The sequence below is a fragment of the Eubalaena glacialis genome, chromosome 20 (genome assembly GCF_028564815.1).
Source record: "Eubalaena glacialis isolate mEubGla1 chromosome 20, mEubGla1.1.hap2.+ XY, whole genome shotgun sequence".
NCBI lineage: Eukaryota > Metazoa > Chordata > Mammalia > Artiodactyla > Balaenidae > Eubalaena > Eubalaena glacialis.
Genome location: NC_083735.1, coordinates 5815152 through 5842080, shown reverse-complemented (window position 1 = coordinate 5842080; position 26929 = coordinate 5815152). Strand labels below are relative to the sequence as shown.

At 35.3% G+C, this 26929-nt stretch overlaps 1 protein-coding gene across 4 annotated transcripts in view; it reads left to right on the top strand.

The window, feature by feature from the left end:
* WDR17 (WD repeat domain 17) overlaps window positions 1-26929 on the top strand; it is a 96111-nt gene that overhangs the window by 49404 nt on the left and 19778 nt on the right. For all 4 annotated transcript variants that reach the window (XM_061177236.1, XM_061177237.1, XM_061177235.1 and 1 more), the window contains 14 exons: window positions 907-1158; window positions 3035-3157; window positions 6242-6426; window positions 7033-7201; window positions 9770-9861; window positions 12306-12388; window positions 14073-14159; window positions 17599-17763; window positions 19550-19752; window positions 20828-20977; window positions 21065-21195; window positions 22175-22300; window positions 23328-23483; window positions 26171-26235. In XM_061177236.1, the coding sequence (XP_061033219.1) occupies window positions 907-1158; window positions 3035-3157; window positions 6242-6426; window positions 7033-7201; window positions 9770-9861; window positions 12306-12388; window positions 14073-14159; window positions 17599-17763; window positions 19550-19752; window positions 20828-20977; window positions 21065-21195; window positions 22175-22300; window positions 23328-23483; window positions 26171-26235 (1987 nt within the window). The remainder of the gene's footprint in view (window positions 1-906; window positions 1159-3034; window positions 3158-6241; window positions 6427-7032; window positions 7202-9769; window positions 9862-12305; window positions 12389-14072; window positions 14160-17598; window positions 17764-19549; window positions 19753-20827; window positions 20978-21064; window positions 21196-22174; window positions 22301-23327; window positions 23484-26170; window positions 26236-26929) is intronic.

The window sequence follows — 26929 nt, the reverse complement described above, 5'->3', positions numbered from 1 at the left end:
CACTTCTTTTAAAGTTTACAGTACTTAGGAATAAATGGTACTTCTGTTAAGGTTGTAATCTGTAAACTTAGTGTTTCAGTGCCTCTCTTTTGTGAATGAGAGAACTGTTTAATTGGAGTCCCCATTGGTGCATTAGCAAAGGCCTTTTTTTCCGTATCTCCAGTGTGTATATATTTTGGAAGAAATAAGAGGATGGTTTGCTGATCCTTTTCTTCACTTAATTTCACTTGTTTCATCTCCCTGTTTTTCTGGCTGCCTCTTTGTTCTGGTAGCCAGGAGTGAATTATGATATGACAAGCGATAGGATGAATGAGGACGGATGACAATAAACATTGGTATGCTGTTTATCGTATGTCCCACTGTTTGAAGCACTTCAAACAACTAACTCGTTTACTCTTAAACAAACAAACAAACTCTGGTATCGTTATGTTCTCCACTGTAAAATAAAAAACTGAGCACACAGAGATTAAGTTTCTTGGGACTAAGATCTGGACCCAGGCAGCCCTCCAAAGTCTGTGCTTTTAGTCAGAACACGATGTTCTTCCCTTCGGTAAACACTTCCCTATCCCTATGCTGTTGTAACTCAGTGAAATTGTAGTTGATGACAAGATGATGTATATTATTTTTCTACGTCTTCTTCTTACAGCTTTTCAGTAACAAATAGAAAAACATACAGGGTACTGGGGATTGCCAAAGCAAAGCGGTCCAGTACGACTTGCATCCTTAGGACAAACTCTAATTCCCCTGCATTCCCTTGTCAGTGATGACTTCTGCATAGAAATGCCAGACTTGTATTCCCAGGGCTCTCAGAGATCAGTGGTATACAAGGAGAAAGTTCATGCGATCTCAATTATTAATCTTATTTTGGAAATTTTGTTTAAAATCATCCTCTTTACATTTTCATAGGTAACAAAAGTCAGAAACATGTTCTGCGACCGGAATCTCTTGAAGGGACCGACGAAGAGGATCCCGTTACAGCCCTGGAATGGGACCCACTGTCTACTGATTACCTCCTAGTGGCTAATTTGCATCGTGGAATTCGCCTCGTAGATTCGGAATCACTTTGTTGCATAACAACGTTTAATTTTCCCAGTGCAGTAGCTTCTGTGCAATGCTTGGCCTGGGTTCCCGGTGCTCCTGGCATGTTTATAACTGGAGGTAACTTTACCCCACTCCCAGAGGTTTCAATATGTGTATATTCTTTAACTGAATCAGGGAAATTGTACTTTTATTGGTTAATTTTGTGTAAAACTTAGTAATATCTCAAACATTATTATTATAGTAAATACCTAGTTTACTTTTATTTATACAGTGCATCATTAACACAGTGACAAATAAAAATGAAAAGAAGGCCCAGTTTTCCAGATTTCTGGTAACACTGGAAGATGTTATATATGTACACACGTGTGTGCATGTCTGTGTTTGTGTGTATACAAGAGACAAAGGCAGTTCAATTTCAGCCGTGGCAGGGTGACAGTAAAAATACTGGCTAGAAAAACAGTTTATCTGGCTGAGGAGTTTGTCAGCCTCACTGAGAATTTTGACAGTCATGATTTCCTAATCGTAAGAGAATTTAGCAAAACTAAGAAGTGACGGGGGATGGGAAGGTGGAGAATTTAAAATAGTAATTAGGAATTAAGTGACTCTACTTTCACCGTTTACTGAGCTTCAGAGAGAGAGAGGTCTCTGAAGAGACAGAGCAGTTTCAGCTACTGTATAAATACTTCCCATATTTGCTAAGTGTAAAATGAAAAAGAGTCTTTATCTTTTCAACATTTTTAAAGAAGTCTTTACTTCTTTAAGCACTTAAACTGCACATAGAAGTAGATGGATTCTTATTGATGTATCTTCATTGCCTTTAATTTCACAGGATATAATTAATGATAGATATATATTAATAATATATCTATTATTATTATCATCATTATTATTGAGGTGAGATTCATATACCATAAAAACTCACCGTGTACACTTAAAGTGTACAGTGTAGTGGTTTCTGTGTTCACTAAGTTCTATGACCATTAGCATCATTTAACTCCAGAGCATTTCCTCATCCCCCTAATAAACCCTGTACCCATCCGCAAGTCACTCTTCATTACGCCCTCCACACCCCTTAGTCACACATGTGTGTACATAAACCACTAATCTGCTTTCTATTCCGGTGGATTTGCCTGTTCTGGACGTTTCATAGAAGCAGAATCAATCAACATGTGGCCTTTTATGTCTGGCTTCTTTGACTTAACGTAGAGTTTTCAAGGTTCATCCGTGATGTAGCATGGATGAGTACTTCATTCCTTTTTATAGATGAATAACATTCCATTGTATGGATATGCCAGGTTTTGTTTATCCATTTATCAGCTGATAGACATTTAGCTTGTTTCCACTTTTGTGCGGTTATGAATGCTGCCGTGAACATTCGTGTGCAGGCTTTATGGGGACACATGTCTGTAATTCGGTTGGGTGTATATGCAGGAGTGCAATTTTTGGGTCATAGGGTGACTCTGCGTTTAATCATTTGAGGAGCTGCCAGACTGTTTCCAGAGTAGCTTGTTAAGGTGGGATTTTTGGAAGGAGGGGGCTTTCTAATTAGTCTTCAGGTATATCAGGCAGTCTTTGTTTGGCTGCAAATGAGCAAGGAAGCAGTTTACAAACATTTCGAAAGGTGAAGGATTACTTAATGGTAGAGGTGGAAAGTTTTCTGTGGCTGGCTTTCCTAGAGCAAGTGTGTCACTGGGGTGCTTTTTTGTGGTCACATTGTCATAATGATCTTTGTCGGGGAAGCTCCCAAGGCAGGCAGTCTCTCACCCGAGAAAGGGATTTGGAACAGAAAAAAAAAGGCAAAACGTGCCAAAAATTGAAAGGATGAATATCACTTCGGCTGTTTCTTTGTATTATGATATAATATTACTGTGTGAAGAATGTCGGTAAGTGGTGCTAAAAATCTGACAAGTTGAAATTTTGTTATTTTTTATCTAGGCATTTTATGTTTCAAATAAAATTTGTTAATATAATGCTTTTTTCTTGATCTGACTAGATTCTCAAGTGGGTGTTTTGCGCGTTTGGAATGTTTCTAGAGCAACACCTGTTGATAACTTTAAATTAAAGAAAACGGGGTTTCACTGCTTACATGTACTGAATTCTCCTCCAAGGAAGAAATGTAAGTAAAAATATCAAAATTTGATATTTTAAAATATCGTACTTGCTGCTATCCAGTAAAATGAGTAATATAATGATATAAACTTATCAAATACTGCTACTGAAAAGCAAATTTTAAAAAAATAGCCTTTGACAATATATGTGCTAAAGGTACCATCAAAGCCACACAATATCTAATATTGCTAAACTGAAAATATTTAGAGCAAAGTTACATTTAAAAATGCTATTAAATGAGGATATTAAGATAATCTCAAATAATCTACATGGGGAAAATGAAACAATGATATTGGTGAAAATAAAAAAATATCAAGAGTGATGGGATTAAATAAAATTGGGCTGGGCTTCCCTGGTGGCGCAGTGGTTGAGAATCTGCCTGCCAATGCAGGGAACACGGGTTCGAGCCCTGGTCTGGGAAGATCCCACATGCCGCGGAGCGACTAAGCCCGTGAGCCACAACTGCTGAGCCTGCACGTCTGGAGCCTGTGCTCCGCAACAAGAGAGGCCGCGATAGTGAGAGGCCCGCGCACCGCGATGAAGAGTGGCCCCCACTTGCCGCAACTGGAGAAAGCCCTCGCACAGAAACGAAGACCCAACACAGCCATAAATAAATAAATAAATAAATAAATAAATAAATAAAATTTTTAAAAAAATTAAGAAAAAGTAAATAATTAAAAAAAAAATTGGTCTGAACTGGGGGACTTTGTTTTAAACATGGCTCTTTTACAATCTATATGGTTTATAACAAAGTTAAAATAACCTAAACATTGGAAATGTAGGATCTAGAATATATATTCCATGTTTGAATGTATTGCATGTTTGTCACAGGATTAGTAGTTAGTACTATAGATGTTCTTCATTTATTTTTGTGTTTTTTTCTAATTACCTTTTATTACTTCTATGATTAAGAAAAAATTATAAAATACATTTAAGGTATAAAAGAAAAATCTGGGGCTTCCCTGGTGGCGCGGTGGTTGTGAGTCTGCCTGCCAGTGCAGGGGACGCGGGTTCGAGCCCTGGTCTGGGAAGATCCCACATGCCGCGGAGCAACTGGGCCCGTGAGCCACAATTACTGAGCCTGCGCGTCTGGAGCCTGTGCTCCGCAACAGGAGAGGCCGCGACAGTGAGAGGCCCGCGCACCGCGATGAAGAGTGGCCCCCGCCCGCCGCAACTGGAGAAAGCCCTCGCACAGAAACGAAGACCCAACATGGCCAAAAATAAATTAATTAATTAAAAAAAAAAATCTGGAGTATGCGGGGGGAGGTTTAGAATTAGAATTTTTCCTAAATATGAGGGAAAAGAAATTGACTTCCTATTTAAGTCAACTGTGGTTACTCTGCATGGTTGCTAGTGTTTCTTTTATTTCTGTGTGGATCATAAAAAAACTTGGGGAAAAGAGTTTAGTGATTGAACAACCTAGAGTTATTGATTCCTCCTTACTCACTACTGTCTATGATATACTAAATAATTAGTGAGGCCTGTTCAAAATAACGTTGTTTTGGTTAGCAAATTTAGTATCTAATTTTGTGGGCAATGGCAAGTAGTAGAAAATCTCTGTATTTGAACCTCCAGTCTTTTCACAAATTTAAGCTTTTCCTAATACTTCTAAATCCTGGAAGCTGGAGGGTCTAGAAGCATTAGGACTGGAGAAGTATTGATAGTACGTTGGGGACTGGCATATTGTTTATGTATCCTGCATTTTTTGGAGCTATTTTTTTCTTTGTTTATTTGCTGTGAACACCCATCTCGTAAGATGACTGAAATATCATAGGTTCTTTTCTTCCTTATTTTTTTCTTATTGCAAAAGTGGTCCAGGCCCATTAGAGAAAAATCAGGAAATATAAAGAAGCACATACTGATCTTGTCATTTTTGAGTCATTCCTTTCAGGTTGTTGATAGCTAGTTTTTTCGCCCAATTTTTTAATGTAACAGAAAGTGTGGAGTAAGAAAAATTATGTAAAAATGAAAAACTTTAAATGTAGACATAATCATCAAATTCTGAAAAAAGATGAATTATGGATAGGAGCATGAAGGGTATCAAAACCACCTATAATATCAACAAATTAAAATATTAGAAAACAGTCATGGATTGTATTAATTTTAACCAAACTTTCAGCAAAATTTCGTTGAACCAAACAAATGCTTCTTTTGTTATTAATGGTTCATTCTAGTTTGGATTGCCTGTCGTTCTCCGATTCTAAGAAATGAGTATTATCCTAATGAACGCAATAAGAAAGACTTTATTATATTTGAATAAAAAAGACAATATACTGGGAAATATTTATCTATATTCCAGTGTGTAATTAATCTAGATTGGTCTGATAATTTATGGTGGTATCATTATTTTGAATTATATTTACAAGAGTATATTTATGTTCTAAGGAAAAGCTTTTTGAAAGAAGACAAAATATGTGATAAAGAATACAAAGAAAATAACTGAACAAGGAGACATTTATGTAGTTGAAAGTTGGGGAATTGAAAGTCTGTGAACAGTAAAAATTGAGGAAGAAGAGAGAAATTAAGATGCAAATGTATATCAGACAGTTGTAATTCTTAATTTGGGTGCTAAATTAAATTATAAATAATCTCAAAAATAATTATTTTCATTGGATTGAAAATTAGTGGAAGAGAGTTATTATTAGTTCTAAAAGAAAAAAGTTCACATGCATGTGTGTTTGCTTGTGTAGAGGAAGAAGTAAGCTATTACATCAGCACTTTGAAAGAAAATTTTAATTCAGAAATAATCGTGCTGTGCTTTAATTTATGGGGCAATAAGAAACCAAATATTCACCACATATTGTGATTCCTCAGAAACTAATTTTCATTCATTTTTCACCACCTGCACTTCTATACGCCTCTTTTCAAAATAATATCCCATTTTGTGTATATAAATATATAAATATGGGCAATGCTGCTAAAGTACTCCTGTGGCAGAAAATCTGATCATTGCTTAAGAGTTTACTGATATAAATTCTGGATAAAAGAAAACGAAGAGCATCTTTGTAAATTAAGTCCTGTGGTTTCATTCCAGCCTATGGGAAGATAACTGGCATAAATGTTTACTTGTTTTTTTTTTTTTCTTTTCTAGTTTCAATCCAGTCCCCAACCAAAAATCATTATACATCCTCAACGAGTGAAGCAGTACCACCCCCAACTCTGACACAGAATCAAGCATTTTCTGTTCCTCCTGGTCACGCAGTGTGCTGTTTCCTGGATGGTGGAGTTGGACTTTATGATATGGGAGCTAAGAAGTGGGATTTTCTTAGGGACTTGGTACGTCTGTGGTCATTCTTTTATACACAATACTTATTTTGTGTATAAAATGATGTTTACTTTCACTTATGTATTATTGATGATATTCTAAAATTATTTTCATAGAGAATCATATATTAGGACTTTATCTTGGTTGATTGAAACATTTTAGAAAAATGTTTAGAACTATTAAAATTATTTAATTGTCAACATTATAAACATTAAACTTCTTTAAATATTAATGTCTGTTTAGCTTATCAGGATTACTCTGCATTTGGTAGTTTTCCCATTATTGTGTGGGCCACGTTACTCCTTTGTATAGTGGAAAATCACATAGTTGTAGTATATTTTGGAAGCAAAATGAGAAATAGAATATTCTTTCAGAAGGAAGGAGAAGTTCACCTCTGCCAGTTACTCTGAGCTTTCTTGTTCTCATTCATGAAATGAGCAAGGTTGGATTAAGTGTTTTCTAAGATTTATTTCTATTATGGAGTCATAATAATTCTATGAGTCTGTGAACTTCTGTTCTCATGATCGTTAAGCCTCTGTGTAAAATAGAATACAGCCCCGCTGAGGACTCACATTTTGTCTGGGTTTGTTCTATGTTTTTTTATGCTGCATTCCTAGGGTCATGTGGAAACTATCTTTGACTGCAAATTCAAACCTGATGATCCCAATGTTTTAGCAACAGCTTCATTTGACGGCACGATAAAAGTCTGGGATATAAACACACTGACGGCAGTGTACACTTCCCCAGGGAATGAAGGGGTTATTTATTCCCTTTCATGGGCTCCAGGTAAGAAGTATTTTATTAAAATCAGGAATACAATTAAATGACTTTCCTAACTTTTATTTTCATTTGTATTATCTTCTTCCTCACGGTGCCATCTTCCTCCAAATGATTGTGGAGGCAGATTGGTACCAACATAGTTGTTGGTGCAGATTTTGTGGGTTTTAGAATAGACTACCTGCACAAGCACGTTGATTTCTGGGCCCTTCTATGTGACATAGTCATATAGAAAAGCCACAGTAAATCAGGATGATACTGACCCATCTAATTTTAGCTGCATTTGTATAGATATGCCTATAAAAGTGTAGTGTATTTTACATTATAGAAGTTTTCCTTAAAATTTTCATGTGAATCAAATATATGAAAATAAAACATGTATTTTCTAAAAATTATAATACCTGTCTTTCTCTGATACATCTGTTTTGTGAATATGAATGATTATATATCATCACAGTTTAATTGTGAGCATGTGATTCTGTATAAAGTCCACTTTTGTAATATTGAAGAACTTTTATGCTATAATAGGGTCTTTTCTTTGATCTCAGAATGGTGCTACCTTTATACCTTCCTGTATGTAAAAAAGAGAGGTCCTATGAAACCTCTGACATTTTCTCCCAAAACATTTTCTTCCTGTAATAAATAATTTTACACACCTAAAATGAATTTTTCACTTTATAAACTATGTAGAATGCTTTACTTATTTGTCCTAATACTAACATATTAATTTAAAACCCATTTATAACCAAGATATAGCTTATTTTTTAGCTTATCTCATTGTGCACAGAGATTTTTAGCCCTGAAAATATGGGCTGTCAGGGTTTTGATGTCTTCAGAGAATTTGGGAATCTCTTGGAATTTTATGCATAATTTTTAGCATATGTGTGCATGTTCCTATATCTGTCAAAGATTATCATAGCTATCAGATTTTCAGAGAAGTCCATGATACAAAAAAGGTAAAGAACTACTGTTTTTGTATCCCTTATCTCCTACCGTGAGGAGAAGATCTAGAAGAAGGTTTTACTTCCAAGTCTTAATGACAGCAGCTGTTCTCTGAAGCAGAACATACTTAGTGCCATTATAGATCCAAAGCTAATTGGAAAAAAATGTTACTTCACTAATTAAGAAGTAAGGAACAAAAAGAATTAGCACTCTTTTCTGCTCCCTTCTTTACCTCCATCTTCATTTTACTTTTGATTGTGAGAGCCAACATTTATTAAAGAGGATCTGAGGTCAGAGAGGTTGAGTAACTTACCCAAGATTATATACGTAGGGAGTAGTGGTGGAGTCAAGATTTGAACCCTTGTCAGTTTGATGTTTAAGCCTGTGCTCTTAGTCACGGTAGTTGGCGTCGTCACAGCAGGGCCTGCTGGGTTGAGATACAGGAATGGGGCCGCCAGTGCAGTGACACTGTAACAGCAATGAACTGATCATTCTTCCTTCTACAAAACGTATTCAAGTCTCAAACATAAAGCTTGAATAGAAATTGTGACTGTGAAAACCATTGTTTCAAATCATAACACAGAAGGCCCAATCTTACTTAAAGCTTTATTTCACTCTCTACATTGAGAATTTGCCTTAAGAAAATAAAAATGTTGGAAAATGGAAATTCTGCCAATTTTTGCAACGTGATTACTGATGAATCACTATTGTTAGGTAAATATGGATGAAACTTAAAAGATTAGCAAAGGTTGACACTGGATGGAAGTAGAGTAGGTTATAGATGATTGCAAAATTTCCTTTATTTTTAGAGTAGATATCACAGGAAAATTTTTGGAAGTGCCAATAAATATGGAAACTTTCCCCCAATAATTTTAGAGCACTAAAAAGGTAGCAGAATGAAAACCCTAGAAAAAAATGGTGAGGACTTTTCTTTTAGTATTTATAGTCATTTATCACAAAATAATTCCCCCATATTTTTACTCCTAGGAGGCAGATAACAGCTACTTCTTTCTTCTAATGGAGCAAACCTCTTCTTTGACTGCTTTGAAAAAAATTCAAGACCATCTACTAACTTAGCAGCAGTTCGATTTTAACAGATTTTTTTAACTTCTTAGAAACAAAGAGCATTGCTTATGTCTTTGATGGAGAAAATGAATTTTTTCATGTGTCCTGCTTAGAGAAATACTTTCCTAACCATTAAAAAAATTACTAGATGGTCAGAAAAATGTAAATACTGACTGGATATGTAATAATATTGAGGAATTTTTGATAATTTTTCTATTTGTGATTGTAGCAGTTTGGTCTTGTTAATTAAAGAGTTCCTGTATTTTAGACATCCATCCTCAAGTATTTATTGATGAAAGAATACAATGTTAGAGATTTGCTACAAAGAAATCCAGTAGGGGGCTATAGACAAAATAAGATTGACCATATTTTGATAATTGTTGAAATTGTATGATGGATTCATGCATTATACTGTTCTTTCTATATTTGCATACATTTGATAATTTTCGTTATTTAAAAGAAAGAGCCACTTTGCAAACTCAAGTCTTACTTTTTCAAAAATTACATTTTTGAAAAGAATTACATCTGTGGCAAACATTTCATATAATGTCTAACAAATTGTTTCCTAAGGTGATTTAAATTGTATTGCTGGAGCAACTTCTCGAAATGGTGCTTTTATTTGGGATATTAAAAAGGGCAAAATCGTACAACGATTTAATGAGGTAAGATGTATTTATTGCTGGCCGAAAAACATAATGTCTTATATGGCTTCACGTTTTTTAAATGCTTTTCTCTCTTAATTTATTAGTCACCAGGTGGCATTGTAGTCTTTTAATTAGCAGAAAATCCAAGAGGACATGCATGTGCTAAAATGAATTCTGAAAAATGTAGCTGAGTCTAAGATATAAAAATTCACCTAAAGTTGCATTAGAGGTTCAAAGGAATTTTGGGTCATCTTCCACAAAATTGTCTAGGCAAATATTCAAAAGTTGGAAAAAGACTAAACTCAGAACAAGACCCAAATTATAGTCCCAATTTTGTCACTGATTAGCTCTTGACATAGAGAGGATAATATTATTGCCTTGAACCTGATTGTTCATTTATTTATTTATTTTTTAACATCTTTATTGGAGTATAATTGCTTTACAATGGTGTGTTAGTTTCTGCTTTATAACAAAGTGAATCAGTTATACATATACATATGTCCCCATATCTCTTCTGATTGTTCATTTATAAAATGGTGAAGTTGGATTATATAATTTCTTAGGTTTCCTTCCAAGTCTCAAATTCCATTTTTCCATGACAAGTTCTAAAAGCTCCCCTCTTCCTATTTGTAGTGTCACAGATTGTACTTTTCCTTCTGCTTGGAGTTAAATTGTCATCTCATATTTCCCTGAGTTCTGTTAATATTTTGTAAATACGTATGCTCTCGTTACAGTATGTTAGTTGTGAATGGAGGGAAGTGTGAACAGGATCTAGGATTGTCTCTCACTCTCTTGAAATTTCATTCATTTCAAATGATTACTGTTGAAGTTTATTAAACATATAACTTACTTGATAATTATTTATATATCGAGGCTTTAAAACCATTTATACAAAAGACTGTTCTCTCTCTGAAAATCAAGTAACCTTGATCTTCCAGTGGTTACGGAAGTTATGTGACAAATGCAGAGCCTTAGGGAAACTTCACCAACCGCCAGTGTGCAATTTTGCTCTCAAAAGAGGAAACTTTGGCAAAGGACTACAGTTCATCCTTCCCTTTCTCTACTTAACAACAATCCTCTCAGTTTAGCACTCCCCCAGCCCGCCTTCTGCCCTCCCCATCACCAGAACGATGCGTATCCCATAATAAATAAGGATATAATAAGAAAAGATGAACCTGGAAAAGAAACTTTTGACCTAATTCAAGAATCTTATCCTTGGATGTCAGATCTGTCGATTTCTTCTTCTAGCATCTTGGCGTCCTGTCAACTAAGTATCTTCCTATTAGCGCTCGGCAGGTGCAGCCTGATTCCAGCAGCCCAGCCCTGAGCATCAGGGACGTCTCTTACGTCCATTTATGTCTTTCCCAGCTCCAATAGCATAGTTAAGACCAATATCGAAACCGCTTACATCTAGGATAATAAATGTGGGGAAAATGAACACTGCCAGCTTCAGTTAACTAAGTTACACATGCCTCACAAAATAAAATGCAGGACGTGAGGGAGCCGTAAGTGCCCCGTTCACGGGGACGAACACAGCTGATGGAGGACCTCCCCTCCTTCAACTGAGTGAGTATAGAGACTGCCTCCATTCTTGTGTTCATCTTTATGAACCTACCCACCTTGACCCCCCAAGAAAGGTAAAAATAGCAAACTGGAGACCACCTTAGTAAAACAGCCTTAAAGCTCCAGATAAAAAGTCACTTTAGTCTTCCCTTAAGAGCAGCCACAATTTAAGTGCTATATAAAACTGTTTTATACAATGTTTTAAATGTTTTAAACAAAATTTGGAAATGGATTGGTTGCAACCTTTATTCACCCATTACCTAGTTGATGAATGACATTCCAATGTATAAAATATATTCTTTGTGTTTTTAAAAATTCTCATCATACCAGCTGTGACTGTATTCCTTTACCCTTTCCCAGTCCAAGAATACAGATAAATATAGAGTACAGGTAAATACAGAGTGATTTGTTATAATAATAACCTTAAACCTTCTTTGTTTCATAAAAATAAAATTTTGAAATTTAGAAGAACAATCAATAATAACAGCTGCTTGCAGTATCTCTTATACTGTAGTTTTAGGAGCCTAACTGGGTTAGAAAGCAGAGAGATAACTATCTTCATCTCCAGAAGGGCTTTTACAGAAAAAGGTATTAAGCTATTAAGCAGAGCTTAATTCTATAGATGGCTGAGGAAGCAGATTCTGGGTCTTTATCAGTGTCACAGAATGGAAATAGAGCCACCCATTTATGTCTTAAAACAATGGTTTTGTTTCTTAAGTGTTGACAGCGTTACACATTCTTTAAAGTATGCATTCGGCTTTCTGCTGTTGACAATAGTGTCTCTGTAGCATCATCTAGAGCAAGTTCCTAATAGAAAAGTAATATTAGAAGAAGTAAATAAATAAGAGGAAAAAGGGGTGAATTATTTCTTATTGATAGGTATTTTACATTTTTTGAAGCATGGAAAAAATGGAATATTCTGCATTGCCTGGAGTCATAAAGATTCCAAAAGAATAGCAACCTGCAGTGGTGATGGTTACTGGTAAGTACTATGTATGAAATTACACTGTTTATAAAAGATACATTTGATAATATCAATTGTATCATGTTAGCACATACATTAAAATATTCGATGAGTTTCCATTTGTACAGCTCTACCTACTATCATAAATATTATTTATAAGCCCGCATAGGCACATGCTACATTGCTATGATATATCAGTAATAAATAACAATGCAATGATGTTTAAAAATAAACAAACCACTAATTCTTTCTAAATGAAAATACTACTCGAATTTTAACTAAAATACTGTGACTTGCCTCAAAGAAACTTAAAGGACTTTCACAGAGTCTAATTTTCATCACATTTTGAGGGAGTGGTATTTCAGTTTCGCAAGTGATTAAAGAGGTATCAAGTGCTCTAGAAACTTGTTCACAGTAGGTGTTATTATTTAAAAAAGGATAAAAAGGCTTTGTAAGGAGGAATAAGGTCATGCCTGTGGGAAATGCCTATTTTTAGAAAGTGACTAACTTCTCAGAAATATGTGCTTTCTTAATTCTGTTGAGTCCCAGGAAAAAGTAGGCTTCCAAGAAATATATGTAAGGGAAGAATTGCCTTTGAGTTTAAAAAAATGTTTTTAATCCAGTGGTGCTACCCTATAGCTATAGGTTTTGTCATCTTTGACAGGTAGTATAAGCACTTATGGTTGTTGAGAAGTAGTAAAGTTTATCTCCTCTTAGGTTTTGCTATACCCAGCCCAAAATCTTCTCATCCTCACTTTTTAATTTCAGTGGAAAATACAGTAGTTATGGAAACCCAAGATCTTTACCAAGAAGTTAAAATTTTCAGAAACAGCAGTTAGTGATTTTTTCCCTTGAAAATGACTATTTGCTGATTGATACATACCAAAATACGAAAGATGTACGTAAGAGTTTTTTGATTAGGTGATACACGATTAGCTTTACCATATATTCTCAGGGCGTTACTTATTTGATAAATACCACAGTCAATGACTAAATATTTGGAAGCGTAGGTCACCACCACTCTCCAGTAACCTCAAAAGTTTTGGTGGGCCTAGTGATGTTTTAAAAGGGTCTTTTCCAAAGACTTCTAAAACTTTGCAATACGTTAATTTATACACAGCTTTGTGTCCCTAATGGAATCTATAGCCCTTGCACTATGGTAATATTATAGGAGGGTATTAGAGCTTCTTTTGTTTTTGCAGTGAAAGTATATAGGATCTGTTTTGGGAGAAGGGGTCCTCTGAATTTCTAGTTGTATCACTTAAAATATACCACGAAAATATTATATGTCTTGCAGTTGGTGTAATAGTGCATGCAACCAACACTATAAATGAGTTGTTTTAAACATACATTTTGAACTGTTAAATTTTGAAGCTGAAATCTAATGCATATGTTTTAAAATATATGTATTAAACTATGTATTTCCCTAATTAAAAATATAAGAAATAGTTTCTAAATAAAAATGTATCTCCTTTAAATTGGTTTCAGTGGGTTACCATAATTAATACTATGTGATATAAATATCCTTACTCATAATTGGTAATATTATTTACACAGTACTTTTAAATGTTCCTTGTGCTTTGCAGACAAGGTCTCTTTCCTAAAACGCTTATGTTCGAATTTTACAGCTCTGGCTTTCTTCCCTTGAATGATGTATTTAGACTGTTGTAATTTTCTATTAATATATTATACTTAATTTCAGTATTATTCGAACAGTTGATGGTAAAGTACTACACAAATACAAACATCCAGCTGCAGTGTTTGGTTGTGATTGGAGCCAAAACAACAGGTAAGTATTTTTTCCGGAAATAAGTAATAATTACATTTCAGAGATTTTGAATAGCCATAAAGCTTAATGTTGTTTCCATAGGTAATATTCATGACTCTTTTTAGGTAATATTCCCTTTGCCTAGCCTTGTAATTGCATGTGTAACCGTCTGTTTTTATTCCGTGAGGTTTTTATATGATTTAGAAATACTGATTTCCAACTTTCAAGCTATTTCCTGCTGCTTTAAGGAAAAGCATATGACTAACTAGTGAAACATGGAAATCAGTCCAATCTGTGTGTGTCTTCTGAGAAACGTGGCCCTTTCTCTGAACCCTTTTTAGGAATCTGTGCAATGGTATTTTGTTCCCCGTGACTTTCCATTGCCCCCACCTAATGCAAATGCCACGGCCTTGGGTGATTTCCCATGACACGGAACTTAGAATGGTTTTGAAAGGTCAACCTTGCTTAAGAGCCTGGCATTAAAGATCAGCTTAGGTTTAAAAATTAATCCAAGTCAAACCTCCACTAAAATTGATCCTTTAAGTCACTGCACTTCCAAGAATCTTGTGTTTCAAACCTCTCTTTGATGGGATATAAATTATATTAAAAAATTCAAACTTTCATTAAATATTGTGAAAACAATGTGAATTATGCTTTTCCATATTAGAGTCATAAAATATACATACTAAAATATTAAAACCTTATTACACTGTGTTCTGAGTCAAATCACATATTATACAAAATGATGGATCTATGAGTTTCTTCCAGTAAATATAGAAGCATTTATTACACACAGTTACAGGTTCTTTTTTTTTTTAATTATTTTTTTTATGTGGACCATTTTTAAAGTCTTTATTGAATTTATTACAATATTGCTTCTGCTTTATGTTTTGGTTTTTTTGGCCCCGAGGCATGTGGGATCTTAGCTCCCCGACGGGGGATCGAACCCATACCCCCTGCATTGGAAGGCGAAGTCTTAACCATGGACTGCCAGGGAGGTCCCCGGTTAGATGCTCTAAAATGAGCTTGTGACCAGCTCTTCCGCAGTATTTCCCATCTCAGTGGCCTGAAAATGCAAACAACAAACTGCTAAACCCCAAATCCTTGACCTCTTCTTGTAGACCTTAGCATCTCTCAATTTTCACTTCCAGCAAGCCATCAATTCCTGTCATATCCTCCATCTAAATATCCTTCTTTACCCAACCATCCCTCCAGTGACTAAACTAATGACATTTGTCTGCTTTGGGACTTCTGCAAAAGTCTTCTAAATCAATTCCAGAATTCACACCTTTCGTCACCACTTCCTCTCTCTCTGTTCTCTAGGTTGCTGTCACAGTGAGCGTTGAAAACTGCAGATGTGAGCACAGCATTCTCCTGCTTAAATCCTTCAACAGTTTCCCATTGATCTTGGGATAATGTGCAGAATCTTAGCCAGTCCTACAAGGGAGTCCCTGTATAATCCCGTTCCTTTGTACTTTAGTATCGCATTACAAGCCTTGCTCCCCTTGTTCCTTACATCCAGCCACGGTGGCTTTGGACTTCTTGAACCAGCCAGCTCATTTTCCCCCCAAGGCTTTCACTCCTGTTTCCCCTTCCATCTAGGATTCTACTTCCCATCCCACCCCATAGAACTCCTCCCAACCCGGGCCGGATATAAGTAACTTCTCCCTATCCTTCAGCTCTCAGCTCAAAAAACCACTTTTGGAGAAAAGTCTTCCCTGACCCCCATATTAGGTAAATTTCCCCTATGGTATAATAAGCCTTGGGTGCACTTAACATCATAAAATTAAGTTTTATTTGTGAATTGGCTGCTTCGTCCTGTAAAATGTAAGCTCCATGAGATCAGCAGTGGTTATCTATTTTTAGCAGTATATTCTTAGCAAAACACTGTACTTCTGACCATCACTATGCCTTGAAAAAAACAGATGTTTAATAAATATTTGTTGAATATAAAAATGAGTAGAATTACCTTGCATATGATCAACAGAACAGTTCCACATTCTTATTTCTCTGTTTTATAGGGTTAATAAGAATTTGACCGGTAGGAAAAAAAATTAGAAATTAATGCAGTATGCCTTGTTGGTTAAGAAAACTTTTTTTTTAAAAGTCCTTTATACTTAACTACTGTGTTTACTACCAAGCCTACCTAATAAATTTCATTTTTCATTTTAAAATTTCACTTTTATTTTAAAAAATCTTTTCTAAATGTTCTAATTTCTGTATTTATATTCCACTTAGCATCCTAGGAGATAAGTGAAAAACACCTTGAACTTACAAAAGTTTATTCATAAGATATTTCTGAATTTATAATTTGGATATCTGTATGTACCTTCTTTGAATATTTTTTCATTTCTAAGATTTTATCTTTATGTATCTGCATAGACATATATACAGAAATATGCTCGTGTATACGTGTAAATATTTGTATTATGCAAAATATATTTTCCCACATAGAGGAACAGGCTGTTTATCAGTGGGCCTTGGGCACATGTAATCTACATATTTGTAGATTGGCATGCAGTTTACAAACTGGTGTATTTCTGCATGTAAGGTTAAATAAATATAGGTATTACAACCCATGTGACAAAAATCAACAATTTGAAGTTTGGAGAAGGTTTTGATAACAGCTGGGTCCAAAACGTGTAACTTCCCCTCTTTACCTTTAAAGCCTGGGGACTGTTTATACGGTTGTTAATGTTCCTCCGGGAGACTGTTCTGGCTGGTACCTGATGCCACAGGTCTGCCTGGTACTCGAATTCCGTTGGGAACAGTATTCCAGGCATGACGGCTAGGGTGCAAATAGTTGCTTAGCTATCTCACTCTCTTAGAGATAGTGAGCCAAGATCATTAAAAGATCAAATCCACATATTATATTCCCAGAGGATTCTGTTGGATCAAACCGTTAAGCATCTCACCAAAGAGAATTGGAAAACCAGGAATGTGACTTACTGTCAGATGAAACGACCCTGGTTCTGCGGGGAGCTTTCCAAGCACACTTCTGGGGGAAACATTGCTATTTATATCCCTACCACAACAAAATTTACCAACGGTCAGGGCATGTAGTTATTAATAACGTGCCTACCAGCAATTAAGCAAATCTCAATCACTGACCATTCAGGACCCTTCTTAAGACCCAATTGTTGCAAAATATAAAGATCTGAGAAATACTAAAGTTATGAATCTGGACATCTTGAAAAAGAATGTATAGAAATAACTGTACCATTATCTCTCATAAATAAAATAAAAACACAACTGATTGAAAGGGAACATTGAGAAACTCTTTCAGTACTAGAGCAGTTGCTGTAAATGATGTTTTTACTTATGTAAGTTTTTAGTGTAACTTCATTAAGGGAGCAAAAAATTCTCGTTTTAGAAGTTAGAACTGTGTGCATTTAAAAACTATCAGTAACAAATAATATCAAACTTTTTATTTTTTAATGTGCCGTGGGTGATATTTCAGGGACATGATAGCCACTGGCTGTGAAGACAAAAATGTTCGTGTCTATTATGTGGCCACCAGTTCCGACCAACCACTGAAAGTGTTTAGTGGGCATACAGAGAAAGTGTTCCATGTTAGGTGGTCTCCTCTGAGGGAGGGAATTCTTTGCAGCGGCTCTGATGATGGGTATGTATTTTTGGATTCTGATTTTCTAGTCCTAAAAATCGTAAGCTTGTAATTTTCTAGAAATGTACTTATTTATATGATCCAACGTGTATGTGGAACTATCTTAAATATGTACTTAACAAGTAGGCAGTTAACAAGTATCTAATTGCATCCAACTAAAAGTAAATTAAATTTTTCCGTACTTAGCATCTTATTCATGATTTCTATTTCCTTATTTATTGTACTTGCAACAGATGCTTATTTCTCTCTTATCAGGAACAAAGTTAACAAATCTGTTGGGAAAGGGAAAAACGTCTGAAACAATAAACCTTTGTAAAATGTAGAGACGAGTTTATTTTTAATAATGTTCCCATATTTAACGTGGAAAACAGCTGTACTCTGTTTTCATTAAGAATGGAATAAAAGAAGATGATTATATATGTTAGCATGAAAGAAGATATTTTAGAAATGAGAGTGACTTAACATTTTTTTCTGGGTTTATGAAAGTTTCTGAAATCTTGTCTATATTTTATATCCAGACAAGATACATTTGCATGGTACAGTTTGGGCTGTTTGAATATGAGATAAATTTAGGTAAGAAAAATCTTACTTGGTGCAAGTAAAAGTTGTAGTATATAGTAACCACATTATCCTGTCCTGGTATAAAGGGGAAAAAGAAGAAAGGAGTCTTTTTATATATAGCAGAAAGAGATATGCCTTAAGAAATAAAATATGTGGTGTGTCTCCTAATAGTGTAATATAACCTTTGGAGTATTAATATTTTGATATTTTTCAGGTTTATATAAATCTTTAACTAAAAGATTATTATGAATTGTCCAAGCAGAGTCAGCATTTGGAGGTCTTAAATTGATTTTGAGTTCAAATTGTCCTTCAGTAACATTTGTACTCTACACAATCAGTAGATTTAAGTAATATTATGAACCCATTTATATTTAAATTTTGTACGTGATCTGAGAGTGATTCCACAGACTAAGAAACTTATTTAACTGACAAAAACATGAAGTGTTTCCTGTATGGATAAAAGCATAGATACGAATTGATTTTTCAAATAATACCCATCATCATACATGCTGTATTTTCTTTTCTTTTTTTTTTTTTAATTTATTTATTTATTTATTTTTGGCTGTGTCGGGTCTTCGTTTCTGTGCGAGGGCTTTCTCTAGTTGCGGCAAGTGGGGGCCACTCTTCATCGCGGTGCGCGGGCCTCTCACCATCGCGGCCTCTCTTGTTGCGGAGCACAGGCTCCAGACGCGCAGGCTCAGTAGTTGTGGCTCACGGGCCCAGTTGCTCCGCGGCATGTGGGATCTTCCCAGACCAGGGCTCGAACCCGTGTCCCCTGCATTAGCAGGCAGATTCTCAACCACTGCGCCACCAGGGAAGCCCTGTATTTTCATGTTATACAAATTGAGTGCTCTTAAATTATTGTATACATGTTGTTAGTCATATTTTTCTTTGGCTTTATCTGCTCTGGATATTTTATTTTAAGAAAGCAATTTTTTAAACACATAAACTGCGAAATCATATATTTAGTATTGGGGGTTAATGACCAGTAAAAGTAAGGAAAAAATATTGGAATAGGATGGCTCTAGCCTAGTTAATTATTCATTTTAAAATAAATAAAACTCATTTTTATTTGCTATAAAGAAGAGAATCATAACATATATTGAAACATAAAATGTTTTTTCAGTATACTAAGAAATAATCATTGTGTTCCATTAAGAATATGCTGATACTCTAGATAAATTATAACTTGAATGGTATTATATACATAATATTCTGTTTTCAGTTCTGTTCGAATCTGGGATTATACTCAAGACGCATGCATAAACATTCTTAGAGGACACACGGCACCTGTGCGGGGATTAATGTGGAATACTGAGATCCCATACCTACTAATATCTGGCAGCTGGGACTACACTATAAAAGTGTGGGACACTCGGGAAGGAACTTGTTTGGATACCGTGTACGATCATGGTGCAGATGTATATGGTAAAGTGTTTTTCATGTACTCTTAAGTTTTGCTATATTAATGATTATAATTTCTGAGCAAGACAGTATTTTTGAAGAAGTCTTACAGTGTTTCATTTTGAAATAACATTTATCTTAGTAGAAATATACATGCTTACTATTTTAAATATCAGAATACACAGAAGATAATAGAAAATGTCATCAGAAATAATCAGAAAATAACTCTTGTTAGCACTGTGGTGTCTTTCTCTCTATCCCTGTAGAGAAACATACACACACACACACACACACACACACACACACACGCACGCACACATATACCCTTGCACATATTCTCATGTATGGCTTGGATTTTTCTCCGTTACCTTACCATCACGCCAAAGGTAAGTTGTAAGACAGGAAATCCTTAATAACTTAGGTATGACGTAGTTAGCCATTCCTTTACCTCTATTTTTGGATATTTGGGGCAATGTTTTGTTTCTTAATATAGTACAAAGTTTTTTACTATAAATGCGTTGGGAATGGAAAATCAGATTCCTTACCTTTTGCACATCATTTTACTTTCATTTGTAGCACCCAAACCTTGATGGGGTTGAGTAGGTAAATTAAGAATGAAAAAAGGTTATTGAGAGCAGTTAACCCTAACCTAGTCATTGTATCCATATGCTTTACGCCAATGGCCTTTTAGTTACTGCAGTGCGGGACTGAGTGTGGGAGAGAATCCCATTTCCGGACATTCTGAAATGAAAGGTCCTCAAGTCTTTCTTTATCTTGTAATGAGAACATCCACCCATACATGGATCACTGTGTATTCCATGAGTATGACAGTCAGCTTGCTGATACACCAACTGAAATGTAATTTCAACACTTTCATCCAGGACCATTTGCTTTCTAATAATTATTCAACTCTGTATTCATATCTACAGAAGATGCTAAATACTTTTTTTACATCCTTGTATTGTTTTCAGCCAAGACAGAAATGTTATTTAAAACACTTCTCCACAACTTCAGTTCTGTGGAAGGGTTAGGAGGTACACATCAATAAAACATATTTTTCAGTGCTTCCTTTAGTAAATGGCTTTATTTCTTCCATCAGGTTTAACATGCCACCCACGTCGCCCCTTCACTATGGCCTCGTGCTCCCGGGACTCTACAGTGAGACTCTGGTCATTAACACCGTTAATCACTCCTTTACAAATAAATATTCTGGCAGATAGATCCTGGGAAGAAATTATCGGGAACACTGGTATGGAAACTCTGCATGTATTAGATCTTCTTTCTAAATACGATTTTATAAGCGCTCTTTTCTCACTGAGTTGTGTCTCTTCTCCAGATTGTGCTGTAGAACAAGGCATGCCCCCTCTGCTGTGTGGCAAAGTGTCAAGAGATATCAAACAGGAGATAGAGAAACTAAGTGGTAACCCTCGTGTGAAAAAACTAAGATGGTTTTCAGAATGTTTATCAGTAAGTATTATAGGAATTAAATGTGAAAATTTCCCCTTTAGCCGAAGTGAATCGTGACAACTTTTTGTCATTAAGTTATCACATATTTACATGTGTCATCCCAGTGTAAGAAAGCAAATGGTCCATAAGTTGTGAGGGCAATGAGACATTAAAAAGGAGACAGAAGAAGGCAATTTGCTGTTTCCACCCTACTAACACTGATAAAATCGATCATTGACTAATCAGTAGCATTTCTGACAGCCTTTAGGGCACTTCAGCTACCGATCTACCTCCTAACTTGTCAGCTGCTGCTGTGTGGTCTCCATTTGTCTGCTTTTATAGCATGCTTCCTTACCTTCTATTCTGGCCCTCGCCTTGATATTATTATCTTTTATTATTGGCAATAAATCAACTTTTCTTTCTTAATTATTACTGGCACTTCAGAGCTGCGTGTTTTGTTTTGAAGACCCTTTTCACCTCAAGAACTATTCGTGATCTTCCACATGATAATAGATAGCTGAGATTATTTCTGAGCTAACAAAATATGTAATCAAAAAAGTTTGCCACTGACCTTAAATGATTTTAAATTTAGTGTTATTTTATAAATTATAACAGTTTCTACTATATACATTTGAAAATATCCAAAATTTTCATATTATACCACACACGCTTATACACGCACATTTGTATATATAGAGGCTATTTGTTGGGACTGTGGGTGATTCAAGGATATTTTGCAACGAATAAAGCTTTTCCCCTCTGGTCCTCAATAGACAATTTGGGTGCATGCATTAATCCAACAAGGATCTTAGAAGGCCTAACAAACAAAAAAAGCAAATGGAAACCAGTTTCCATTAAACAATAAATAAGAGAGAGTATAATTATTATCCTGTTAATTTTTCAAGTTAGATATGCCTGTATTATATTTTTAAAGGTGCAAAATGCTGTGGGGTTTTTAATTCATTATTATATCTTTGGATGTTCTGTATCAACTTTTTAGCCTCCGGGTGGCAGTGACAATTTATGGGACTTAGTTGCTGTGATAAAAGGGCAAGATGATAGCTTACTTCCTCAGAACTACTGTAAAGGAATAATGCATTTGAAACATCTGATTACATTCCGAACAGTAAGTAAAGTATGCAGATGTGATGTACTCAAACAAAAAATGGTTTTGCCTTTTCACTATTAAAATATGAAAATTATTTTTCGCATATATAATTAGAGTTGGTAGACTGAAGTAAGTGAACACTGAGGACATAAACCTTCAGTAAAAACTGATCACGAGAGTATCAATTATTTGGGGAACAGATTAAGGCAACCATGGTTTTCATAGGTTGAATCTCGTGAAATTCTTCAAAGGTCACCTGGAAAGCCCTTGAAATGCTTTACCTTTACACTATTACCAGATGATTGTATGTATGGGCTACTCTGATTTTTGTCTCAGAGTCCTACTAGGCTGTATTCTGGGATATATTTTATTAGGACTGATCATATTTTATCCCTTAATGAATTTCGGTACAAAACTACTAGTCACCTTATACATGAAGTGATATGCAGTTCCAACAATAAACCAGTCCTGGTACCAGAAAGAAGAAAAAGCTTTTATATTTACAATGAAGTATCAATGGGTGACTGTTTAATTGTTAGACCATGGAGAGAATCCTGCCAGGGATGTGGATTTGATGGTGATAGGAAGCAGCTATTTTCATAAAGAAGTACCCTTTTAAATCACAAACTAAACACCTAATGACTATAATAGTTACCTATTGATAGTATAGAAACCAATTAGAATAATTTTTAGTTTTTATTTTTAGTTTTTTGTTTATTTATTATATATTTTTTCACCAGTTATATACCACTTTATCACTCACTACCTTTTGGCCTCTGGACTTCTGGTGAGTTTTAAGGAAAATGGGATTTAGCCTCTTCCCACCCACACCAGGCATATCCAAGCCCTACTCTTCACCACACCAAAATATTGTGTTTAAAGAGGTATTATATTTTATAGATAAAAAGCATTGATTTAAAAAAATATTTAATTTCCAGTACTATATGCTTATAAAATATGTATTCGTATAATGCTTTTATAATGATCTGTTATCACTAACTGTTGCATAACAAAATTTAGAAAATTTCATTTTCTTCCTAACCAGTCTGAAGCCCAAGAACTAACCACAGTCAAGATGTCTAAATTTGGTGGTGGTATTGGTGTCCCTACTAAAGAGGAAAGACTGAAGGAAGCTGCTGAAATACACTTGCGATTAGGACAGATTCGGAGATATTGCGAGCTGATGGTCGAACTTGGAGAGGTAAAACGTGCTATTAAAGCAAAACCAAGGAGTCTCACACAGTGTTCCAAGTCTCAGTTAGATACTAAGTATCAAGCTTATCTTCTTCCAGGTCTGGCTGGTTCTCTGCCAATCTGATACCAGGGGTATACCTCAGAGCAGTAGTTGTCCAAGTGAGATCCTGGCTAGCAGCATCAGCATGCCTGGGAACTCCTTAGACATGCATTTCCCGCCCAAACCTACAGAATCAGGAACTCGGGGGATGGAGCCCAATGACGGGTGCTTTTCTAAGCCCTCCAGCTTCTCTTCCCAACAAGCTAACCTGTGAGAACCACTGTCCTCGACTCTAGTCTTTGATTCCTAAAAAAAATCTATGTTGGCTAATCTGCTCCCAGTGAATTCCCCTTGCGAATACTATTTGTCAGTCCCACACTGACCCCCTCTGAGGGTCAGCTGGTGAAGGCACATCCTGATCTTTAGAGAGCACTGAGTCAACAAAACAGAGTTTTCCAGAGAGGTTTGGATGAGTCCATTCTTTTAAAATTCAGGATGGTGGTTTCCTTTGGGAGATGGGTGGTGACTGAAATAGAGCAAAAGAGAGGAGGGACTTCTGTTCCTTGATCTGGGAGCTGGTTACATGAGTGTATTCAGTTTGGGAAGATTTAGTGAGCTTTGCATTTTTTTGCGTGTGTACTTTTAGGTCAACAGAAATTCTCCTACCCATGAAAAATAAAAGATTAGATCGACATGGACTCATTCCATGGTTGATAATTTCTGAAAAGCTCTTGGTTAATTAATGTTATAATTACAAAGCATGATATTAGGACTCTAAAAGCAAAATGGTACTGACGAACCTAGTGGCAGGGCAAGAATAAAGACATAGACATAGAAGATGGACTTGAGGACGCGGGGGTAGTATACACTACCAAATGTAAAATAGCTAGTGGGAAGCAGCCGCAGAGCACAGGGAAATCAGCTCAGTGCTTTGTGACCACCTAGAGGGGTGGGAGGGAGACTCAAGAGGGAGAGGATAAGGGGATATATGTATGCAGATGGCTGATTCACTTTGTTGTACAACAGAAACTAACACAGTATTGTGAAGCAATTATACTCCAAGATCTATTAAAAAAAACTAACTTAAAAAAAAAGAATACTTATAAATAATATGAAGTAAAACTAAGCAGTAACATTACATTAAACTGTATCAAAATTAAATTTAGCTCACCTTTGTATTTCCCCATACATTAGAGACAAACAATGAATTACTGCTTGATCTAAAATAATAAAGTGTACCATTTAAAAATGTTATTTAAAAGGAATTGCAAACTAAAAAAATATTTAACTTAGGAGCAGTGTGAAATTTTTCTTATGAAGAAATAAAGGTATGACTTAAAAGTAACTTCTTTAACAGGGCACTTCTAGAAAGAATATCAAAAGTGAAGGAGAAAAAGAATAAATAAATTTGGTAGAACAGTGTAATTCTTTATCTTTCTGAGTTATATATTTAGGTGTATATAATTTTAAACTATATTTAATTCCAATTTAATTCAAGATAATTTAATCAGGCATTTACTTATGGAGCTAATAATTTTGTTGTTGTGCAGTTTCATCAATGGACTTAATGATCCAAAAAACTGTGCTTACAACCCTTTAGAAATATAGGTGTCCTTATAATTGTTCATGATCACCACCTTACAAATAGCATCTATTTCTGTAAAATTGATAGTATGAGATTAGGAAAACATTTATTCTTTTCACTTGCAACACATGTTTTTATTGAAAAGCTTGGTGATTTTAAAGTTAATTTAATCTACATTTCAATTTCTTTCTTCCATTCATCCCTACTATAATAAAGACGAATTTCCCCAAAAAACATGATTATAAATAATGTAGTGTTAAAAATTCCCTATTGAAAATTTAACCTATTATTTTCAGGCTAATTACCAATTTTCTAGCTTTATTTGCAGTAGAACTTGCCTGTCTTGGAGAGCCTTAATTAAAATGAAGTTTTGATTTATGTAGTGATATTTCAGAATATTTTCTCCTCAGTTCCCTTCTAGACTTGAATTCAGTGAAATCTGTGTCTTCAAACAACAGTCACAATCAGCCTTAATTGAACAGCGAGCTTCTTTTAGTAGTAGTCTAATTTTTAAAATATGAAGACAGGAATATCAATTATAAAGGGAGAGATAACAATAAATAAAATTTATGACAATCAGTAGGGAAAAAATAAAAATAGAAATAAATGCCGTGTTTGTTAAATATAAGTAACAGTGAAATAAAAATTTCAGTGTATATATGACTTTGAAAATAGAACATAGAATACCATAGACCAGAGTACTCTGGTGTGGGAAGGTGAGTTAGTATATTTTTCAAACTACATACTTTATGTACTACCCCTTCCCCCAACCTCCTTTCTTTTTCTCTCTCTGCTCCCCCACCTTCCCTCCACCGCTCTTTCTTTTTCTGTAGGCTTGGGATTTTCCCAGCTAAATCAGGGAATTTATGTATCTTATTTTATTTTAAAATATGGTAATACTTATACTCTAGGGAATGCACGAGATAGTATACAAAAAATATCCCTGGAAATCCAAACACTCTAATAAAAACTTGTTATAAATATGAGTTCATTTTTAAAAAAGTCTGTTAAGAGTTAGCCCGTACAATCAAAATGGCTATGTTTCTGCTCTTCTTTTCTCCTGTTCTAGTGGGACAAAGCCTTGTCAATTGCGCCAGGGGTGTCTGTGAAATACTGGAAGAAGTTGATGCAGAGGTGAGGCAGAGAGTCTGTGTCCAAACAGATGTTTTACATTTTGTTAAAATAGAAGCAATATATAAATCTGCTAGTAGCCTTTGAGATTTTTTACTTTTATGTTGTTTTAAATGATGACTGAATTTTATATCTCCTGATACAGTAAATTAAATGAATCGGTTATAAGTCATTCTTATATTTGAGCTGACATCTGATAAGAACAGTGGTGGAAGGCAAATTCCCCCATGTTGATGGAGGAAATGACAGATCAGTCAACGTACTCACTGGTTAATGTATCGCTATTGAAATATAAGTGGTAAGATTTTTTGAAGGTTACCAGAAGTTCGTGAAATAGTCATTCTATAAATAATCTCAGAAATTCTCTCTGTGGACACTAATTCCTGCCGTGTCCTCTGCATGTATACAAGGTAGTTCTGATGATGAAGAAGAGTTTTACCACTGAACAAGGTTAACCGGATGTCCTTGTTCTAGAATGTAATAAACAAACAAGATTTCTTCTGAGGTGTATTGGTTTCCTAGGGCTGCCATAAGAAAGGACCACAAACTGAGTGCTTAGAACAACAGAAATGTATTCTCTCACGGCTATCAAGTTGTCAGCAGTGTTGCTTCCTGCTGGAGGTTCTGAGAAGGAATCAGGTCCGTGCTTTCCCCCTGGCTTCTGGTGGTTACCGACAGCCCTTGGCACTGCAGGCTC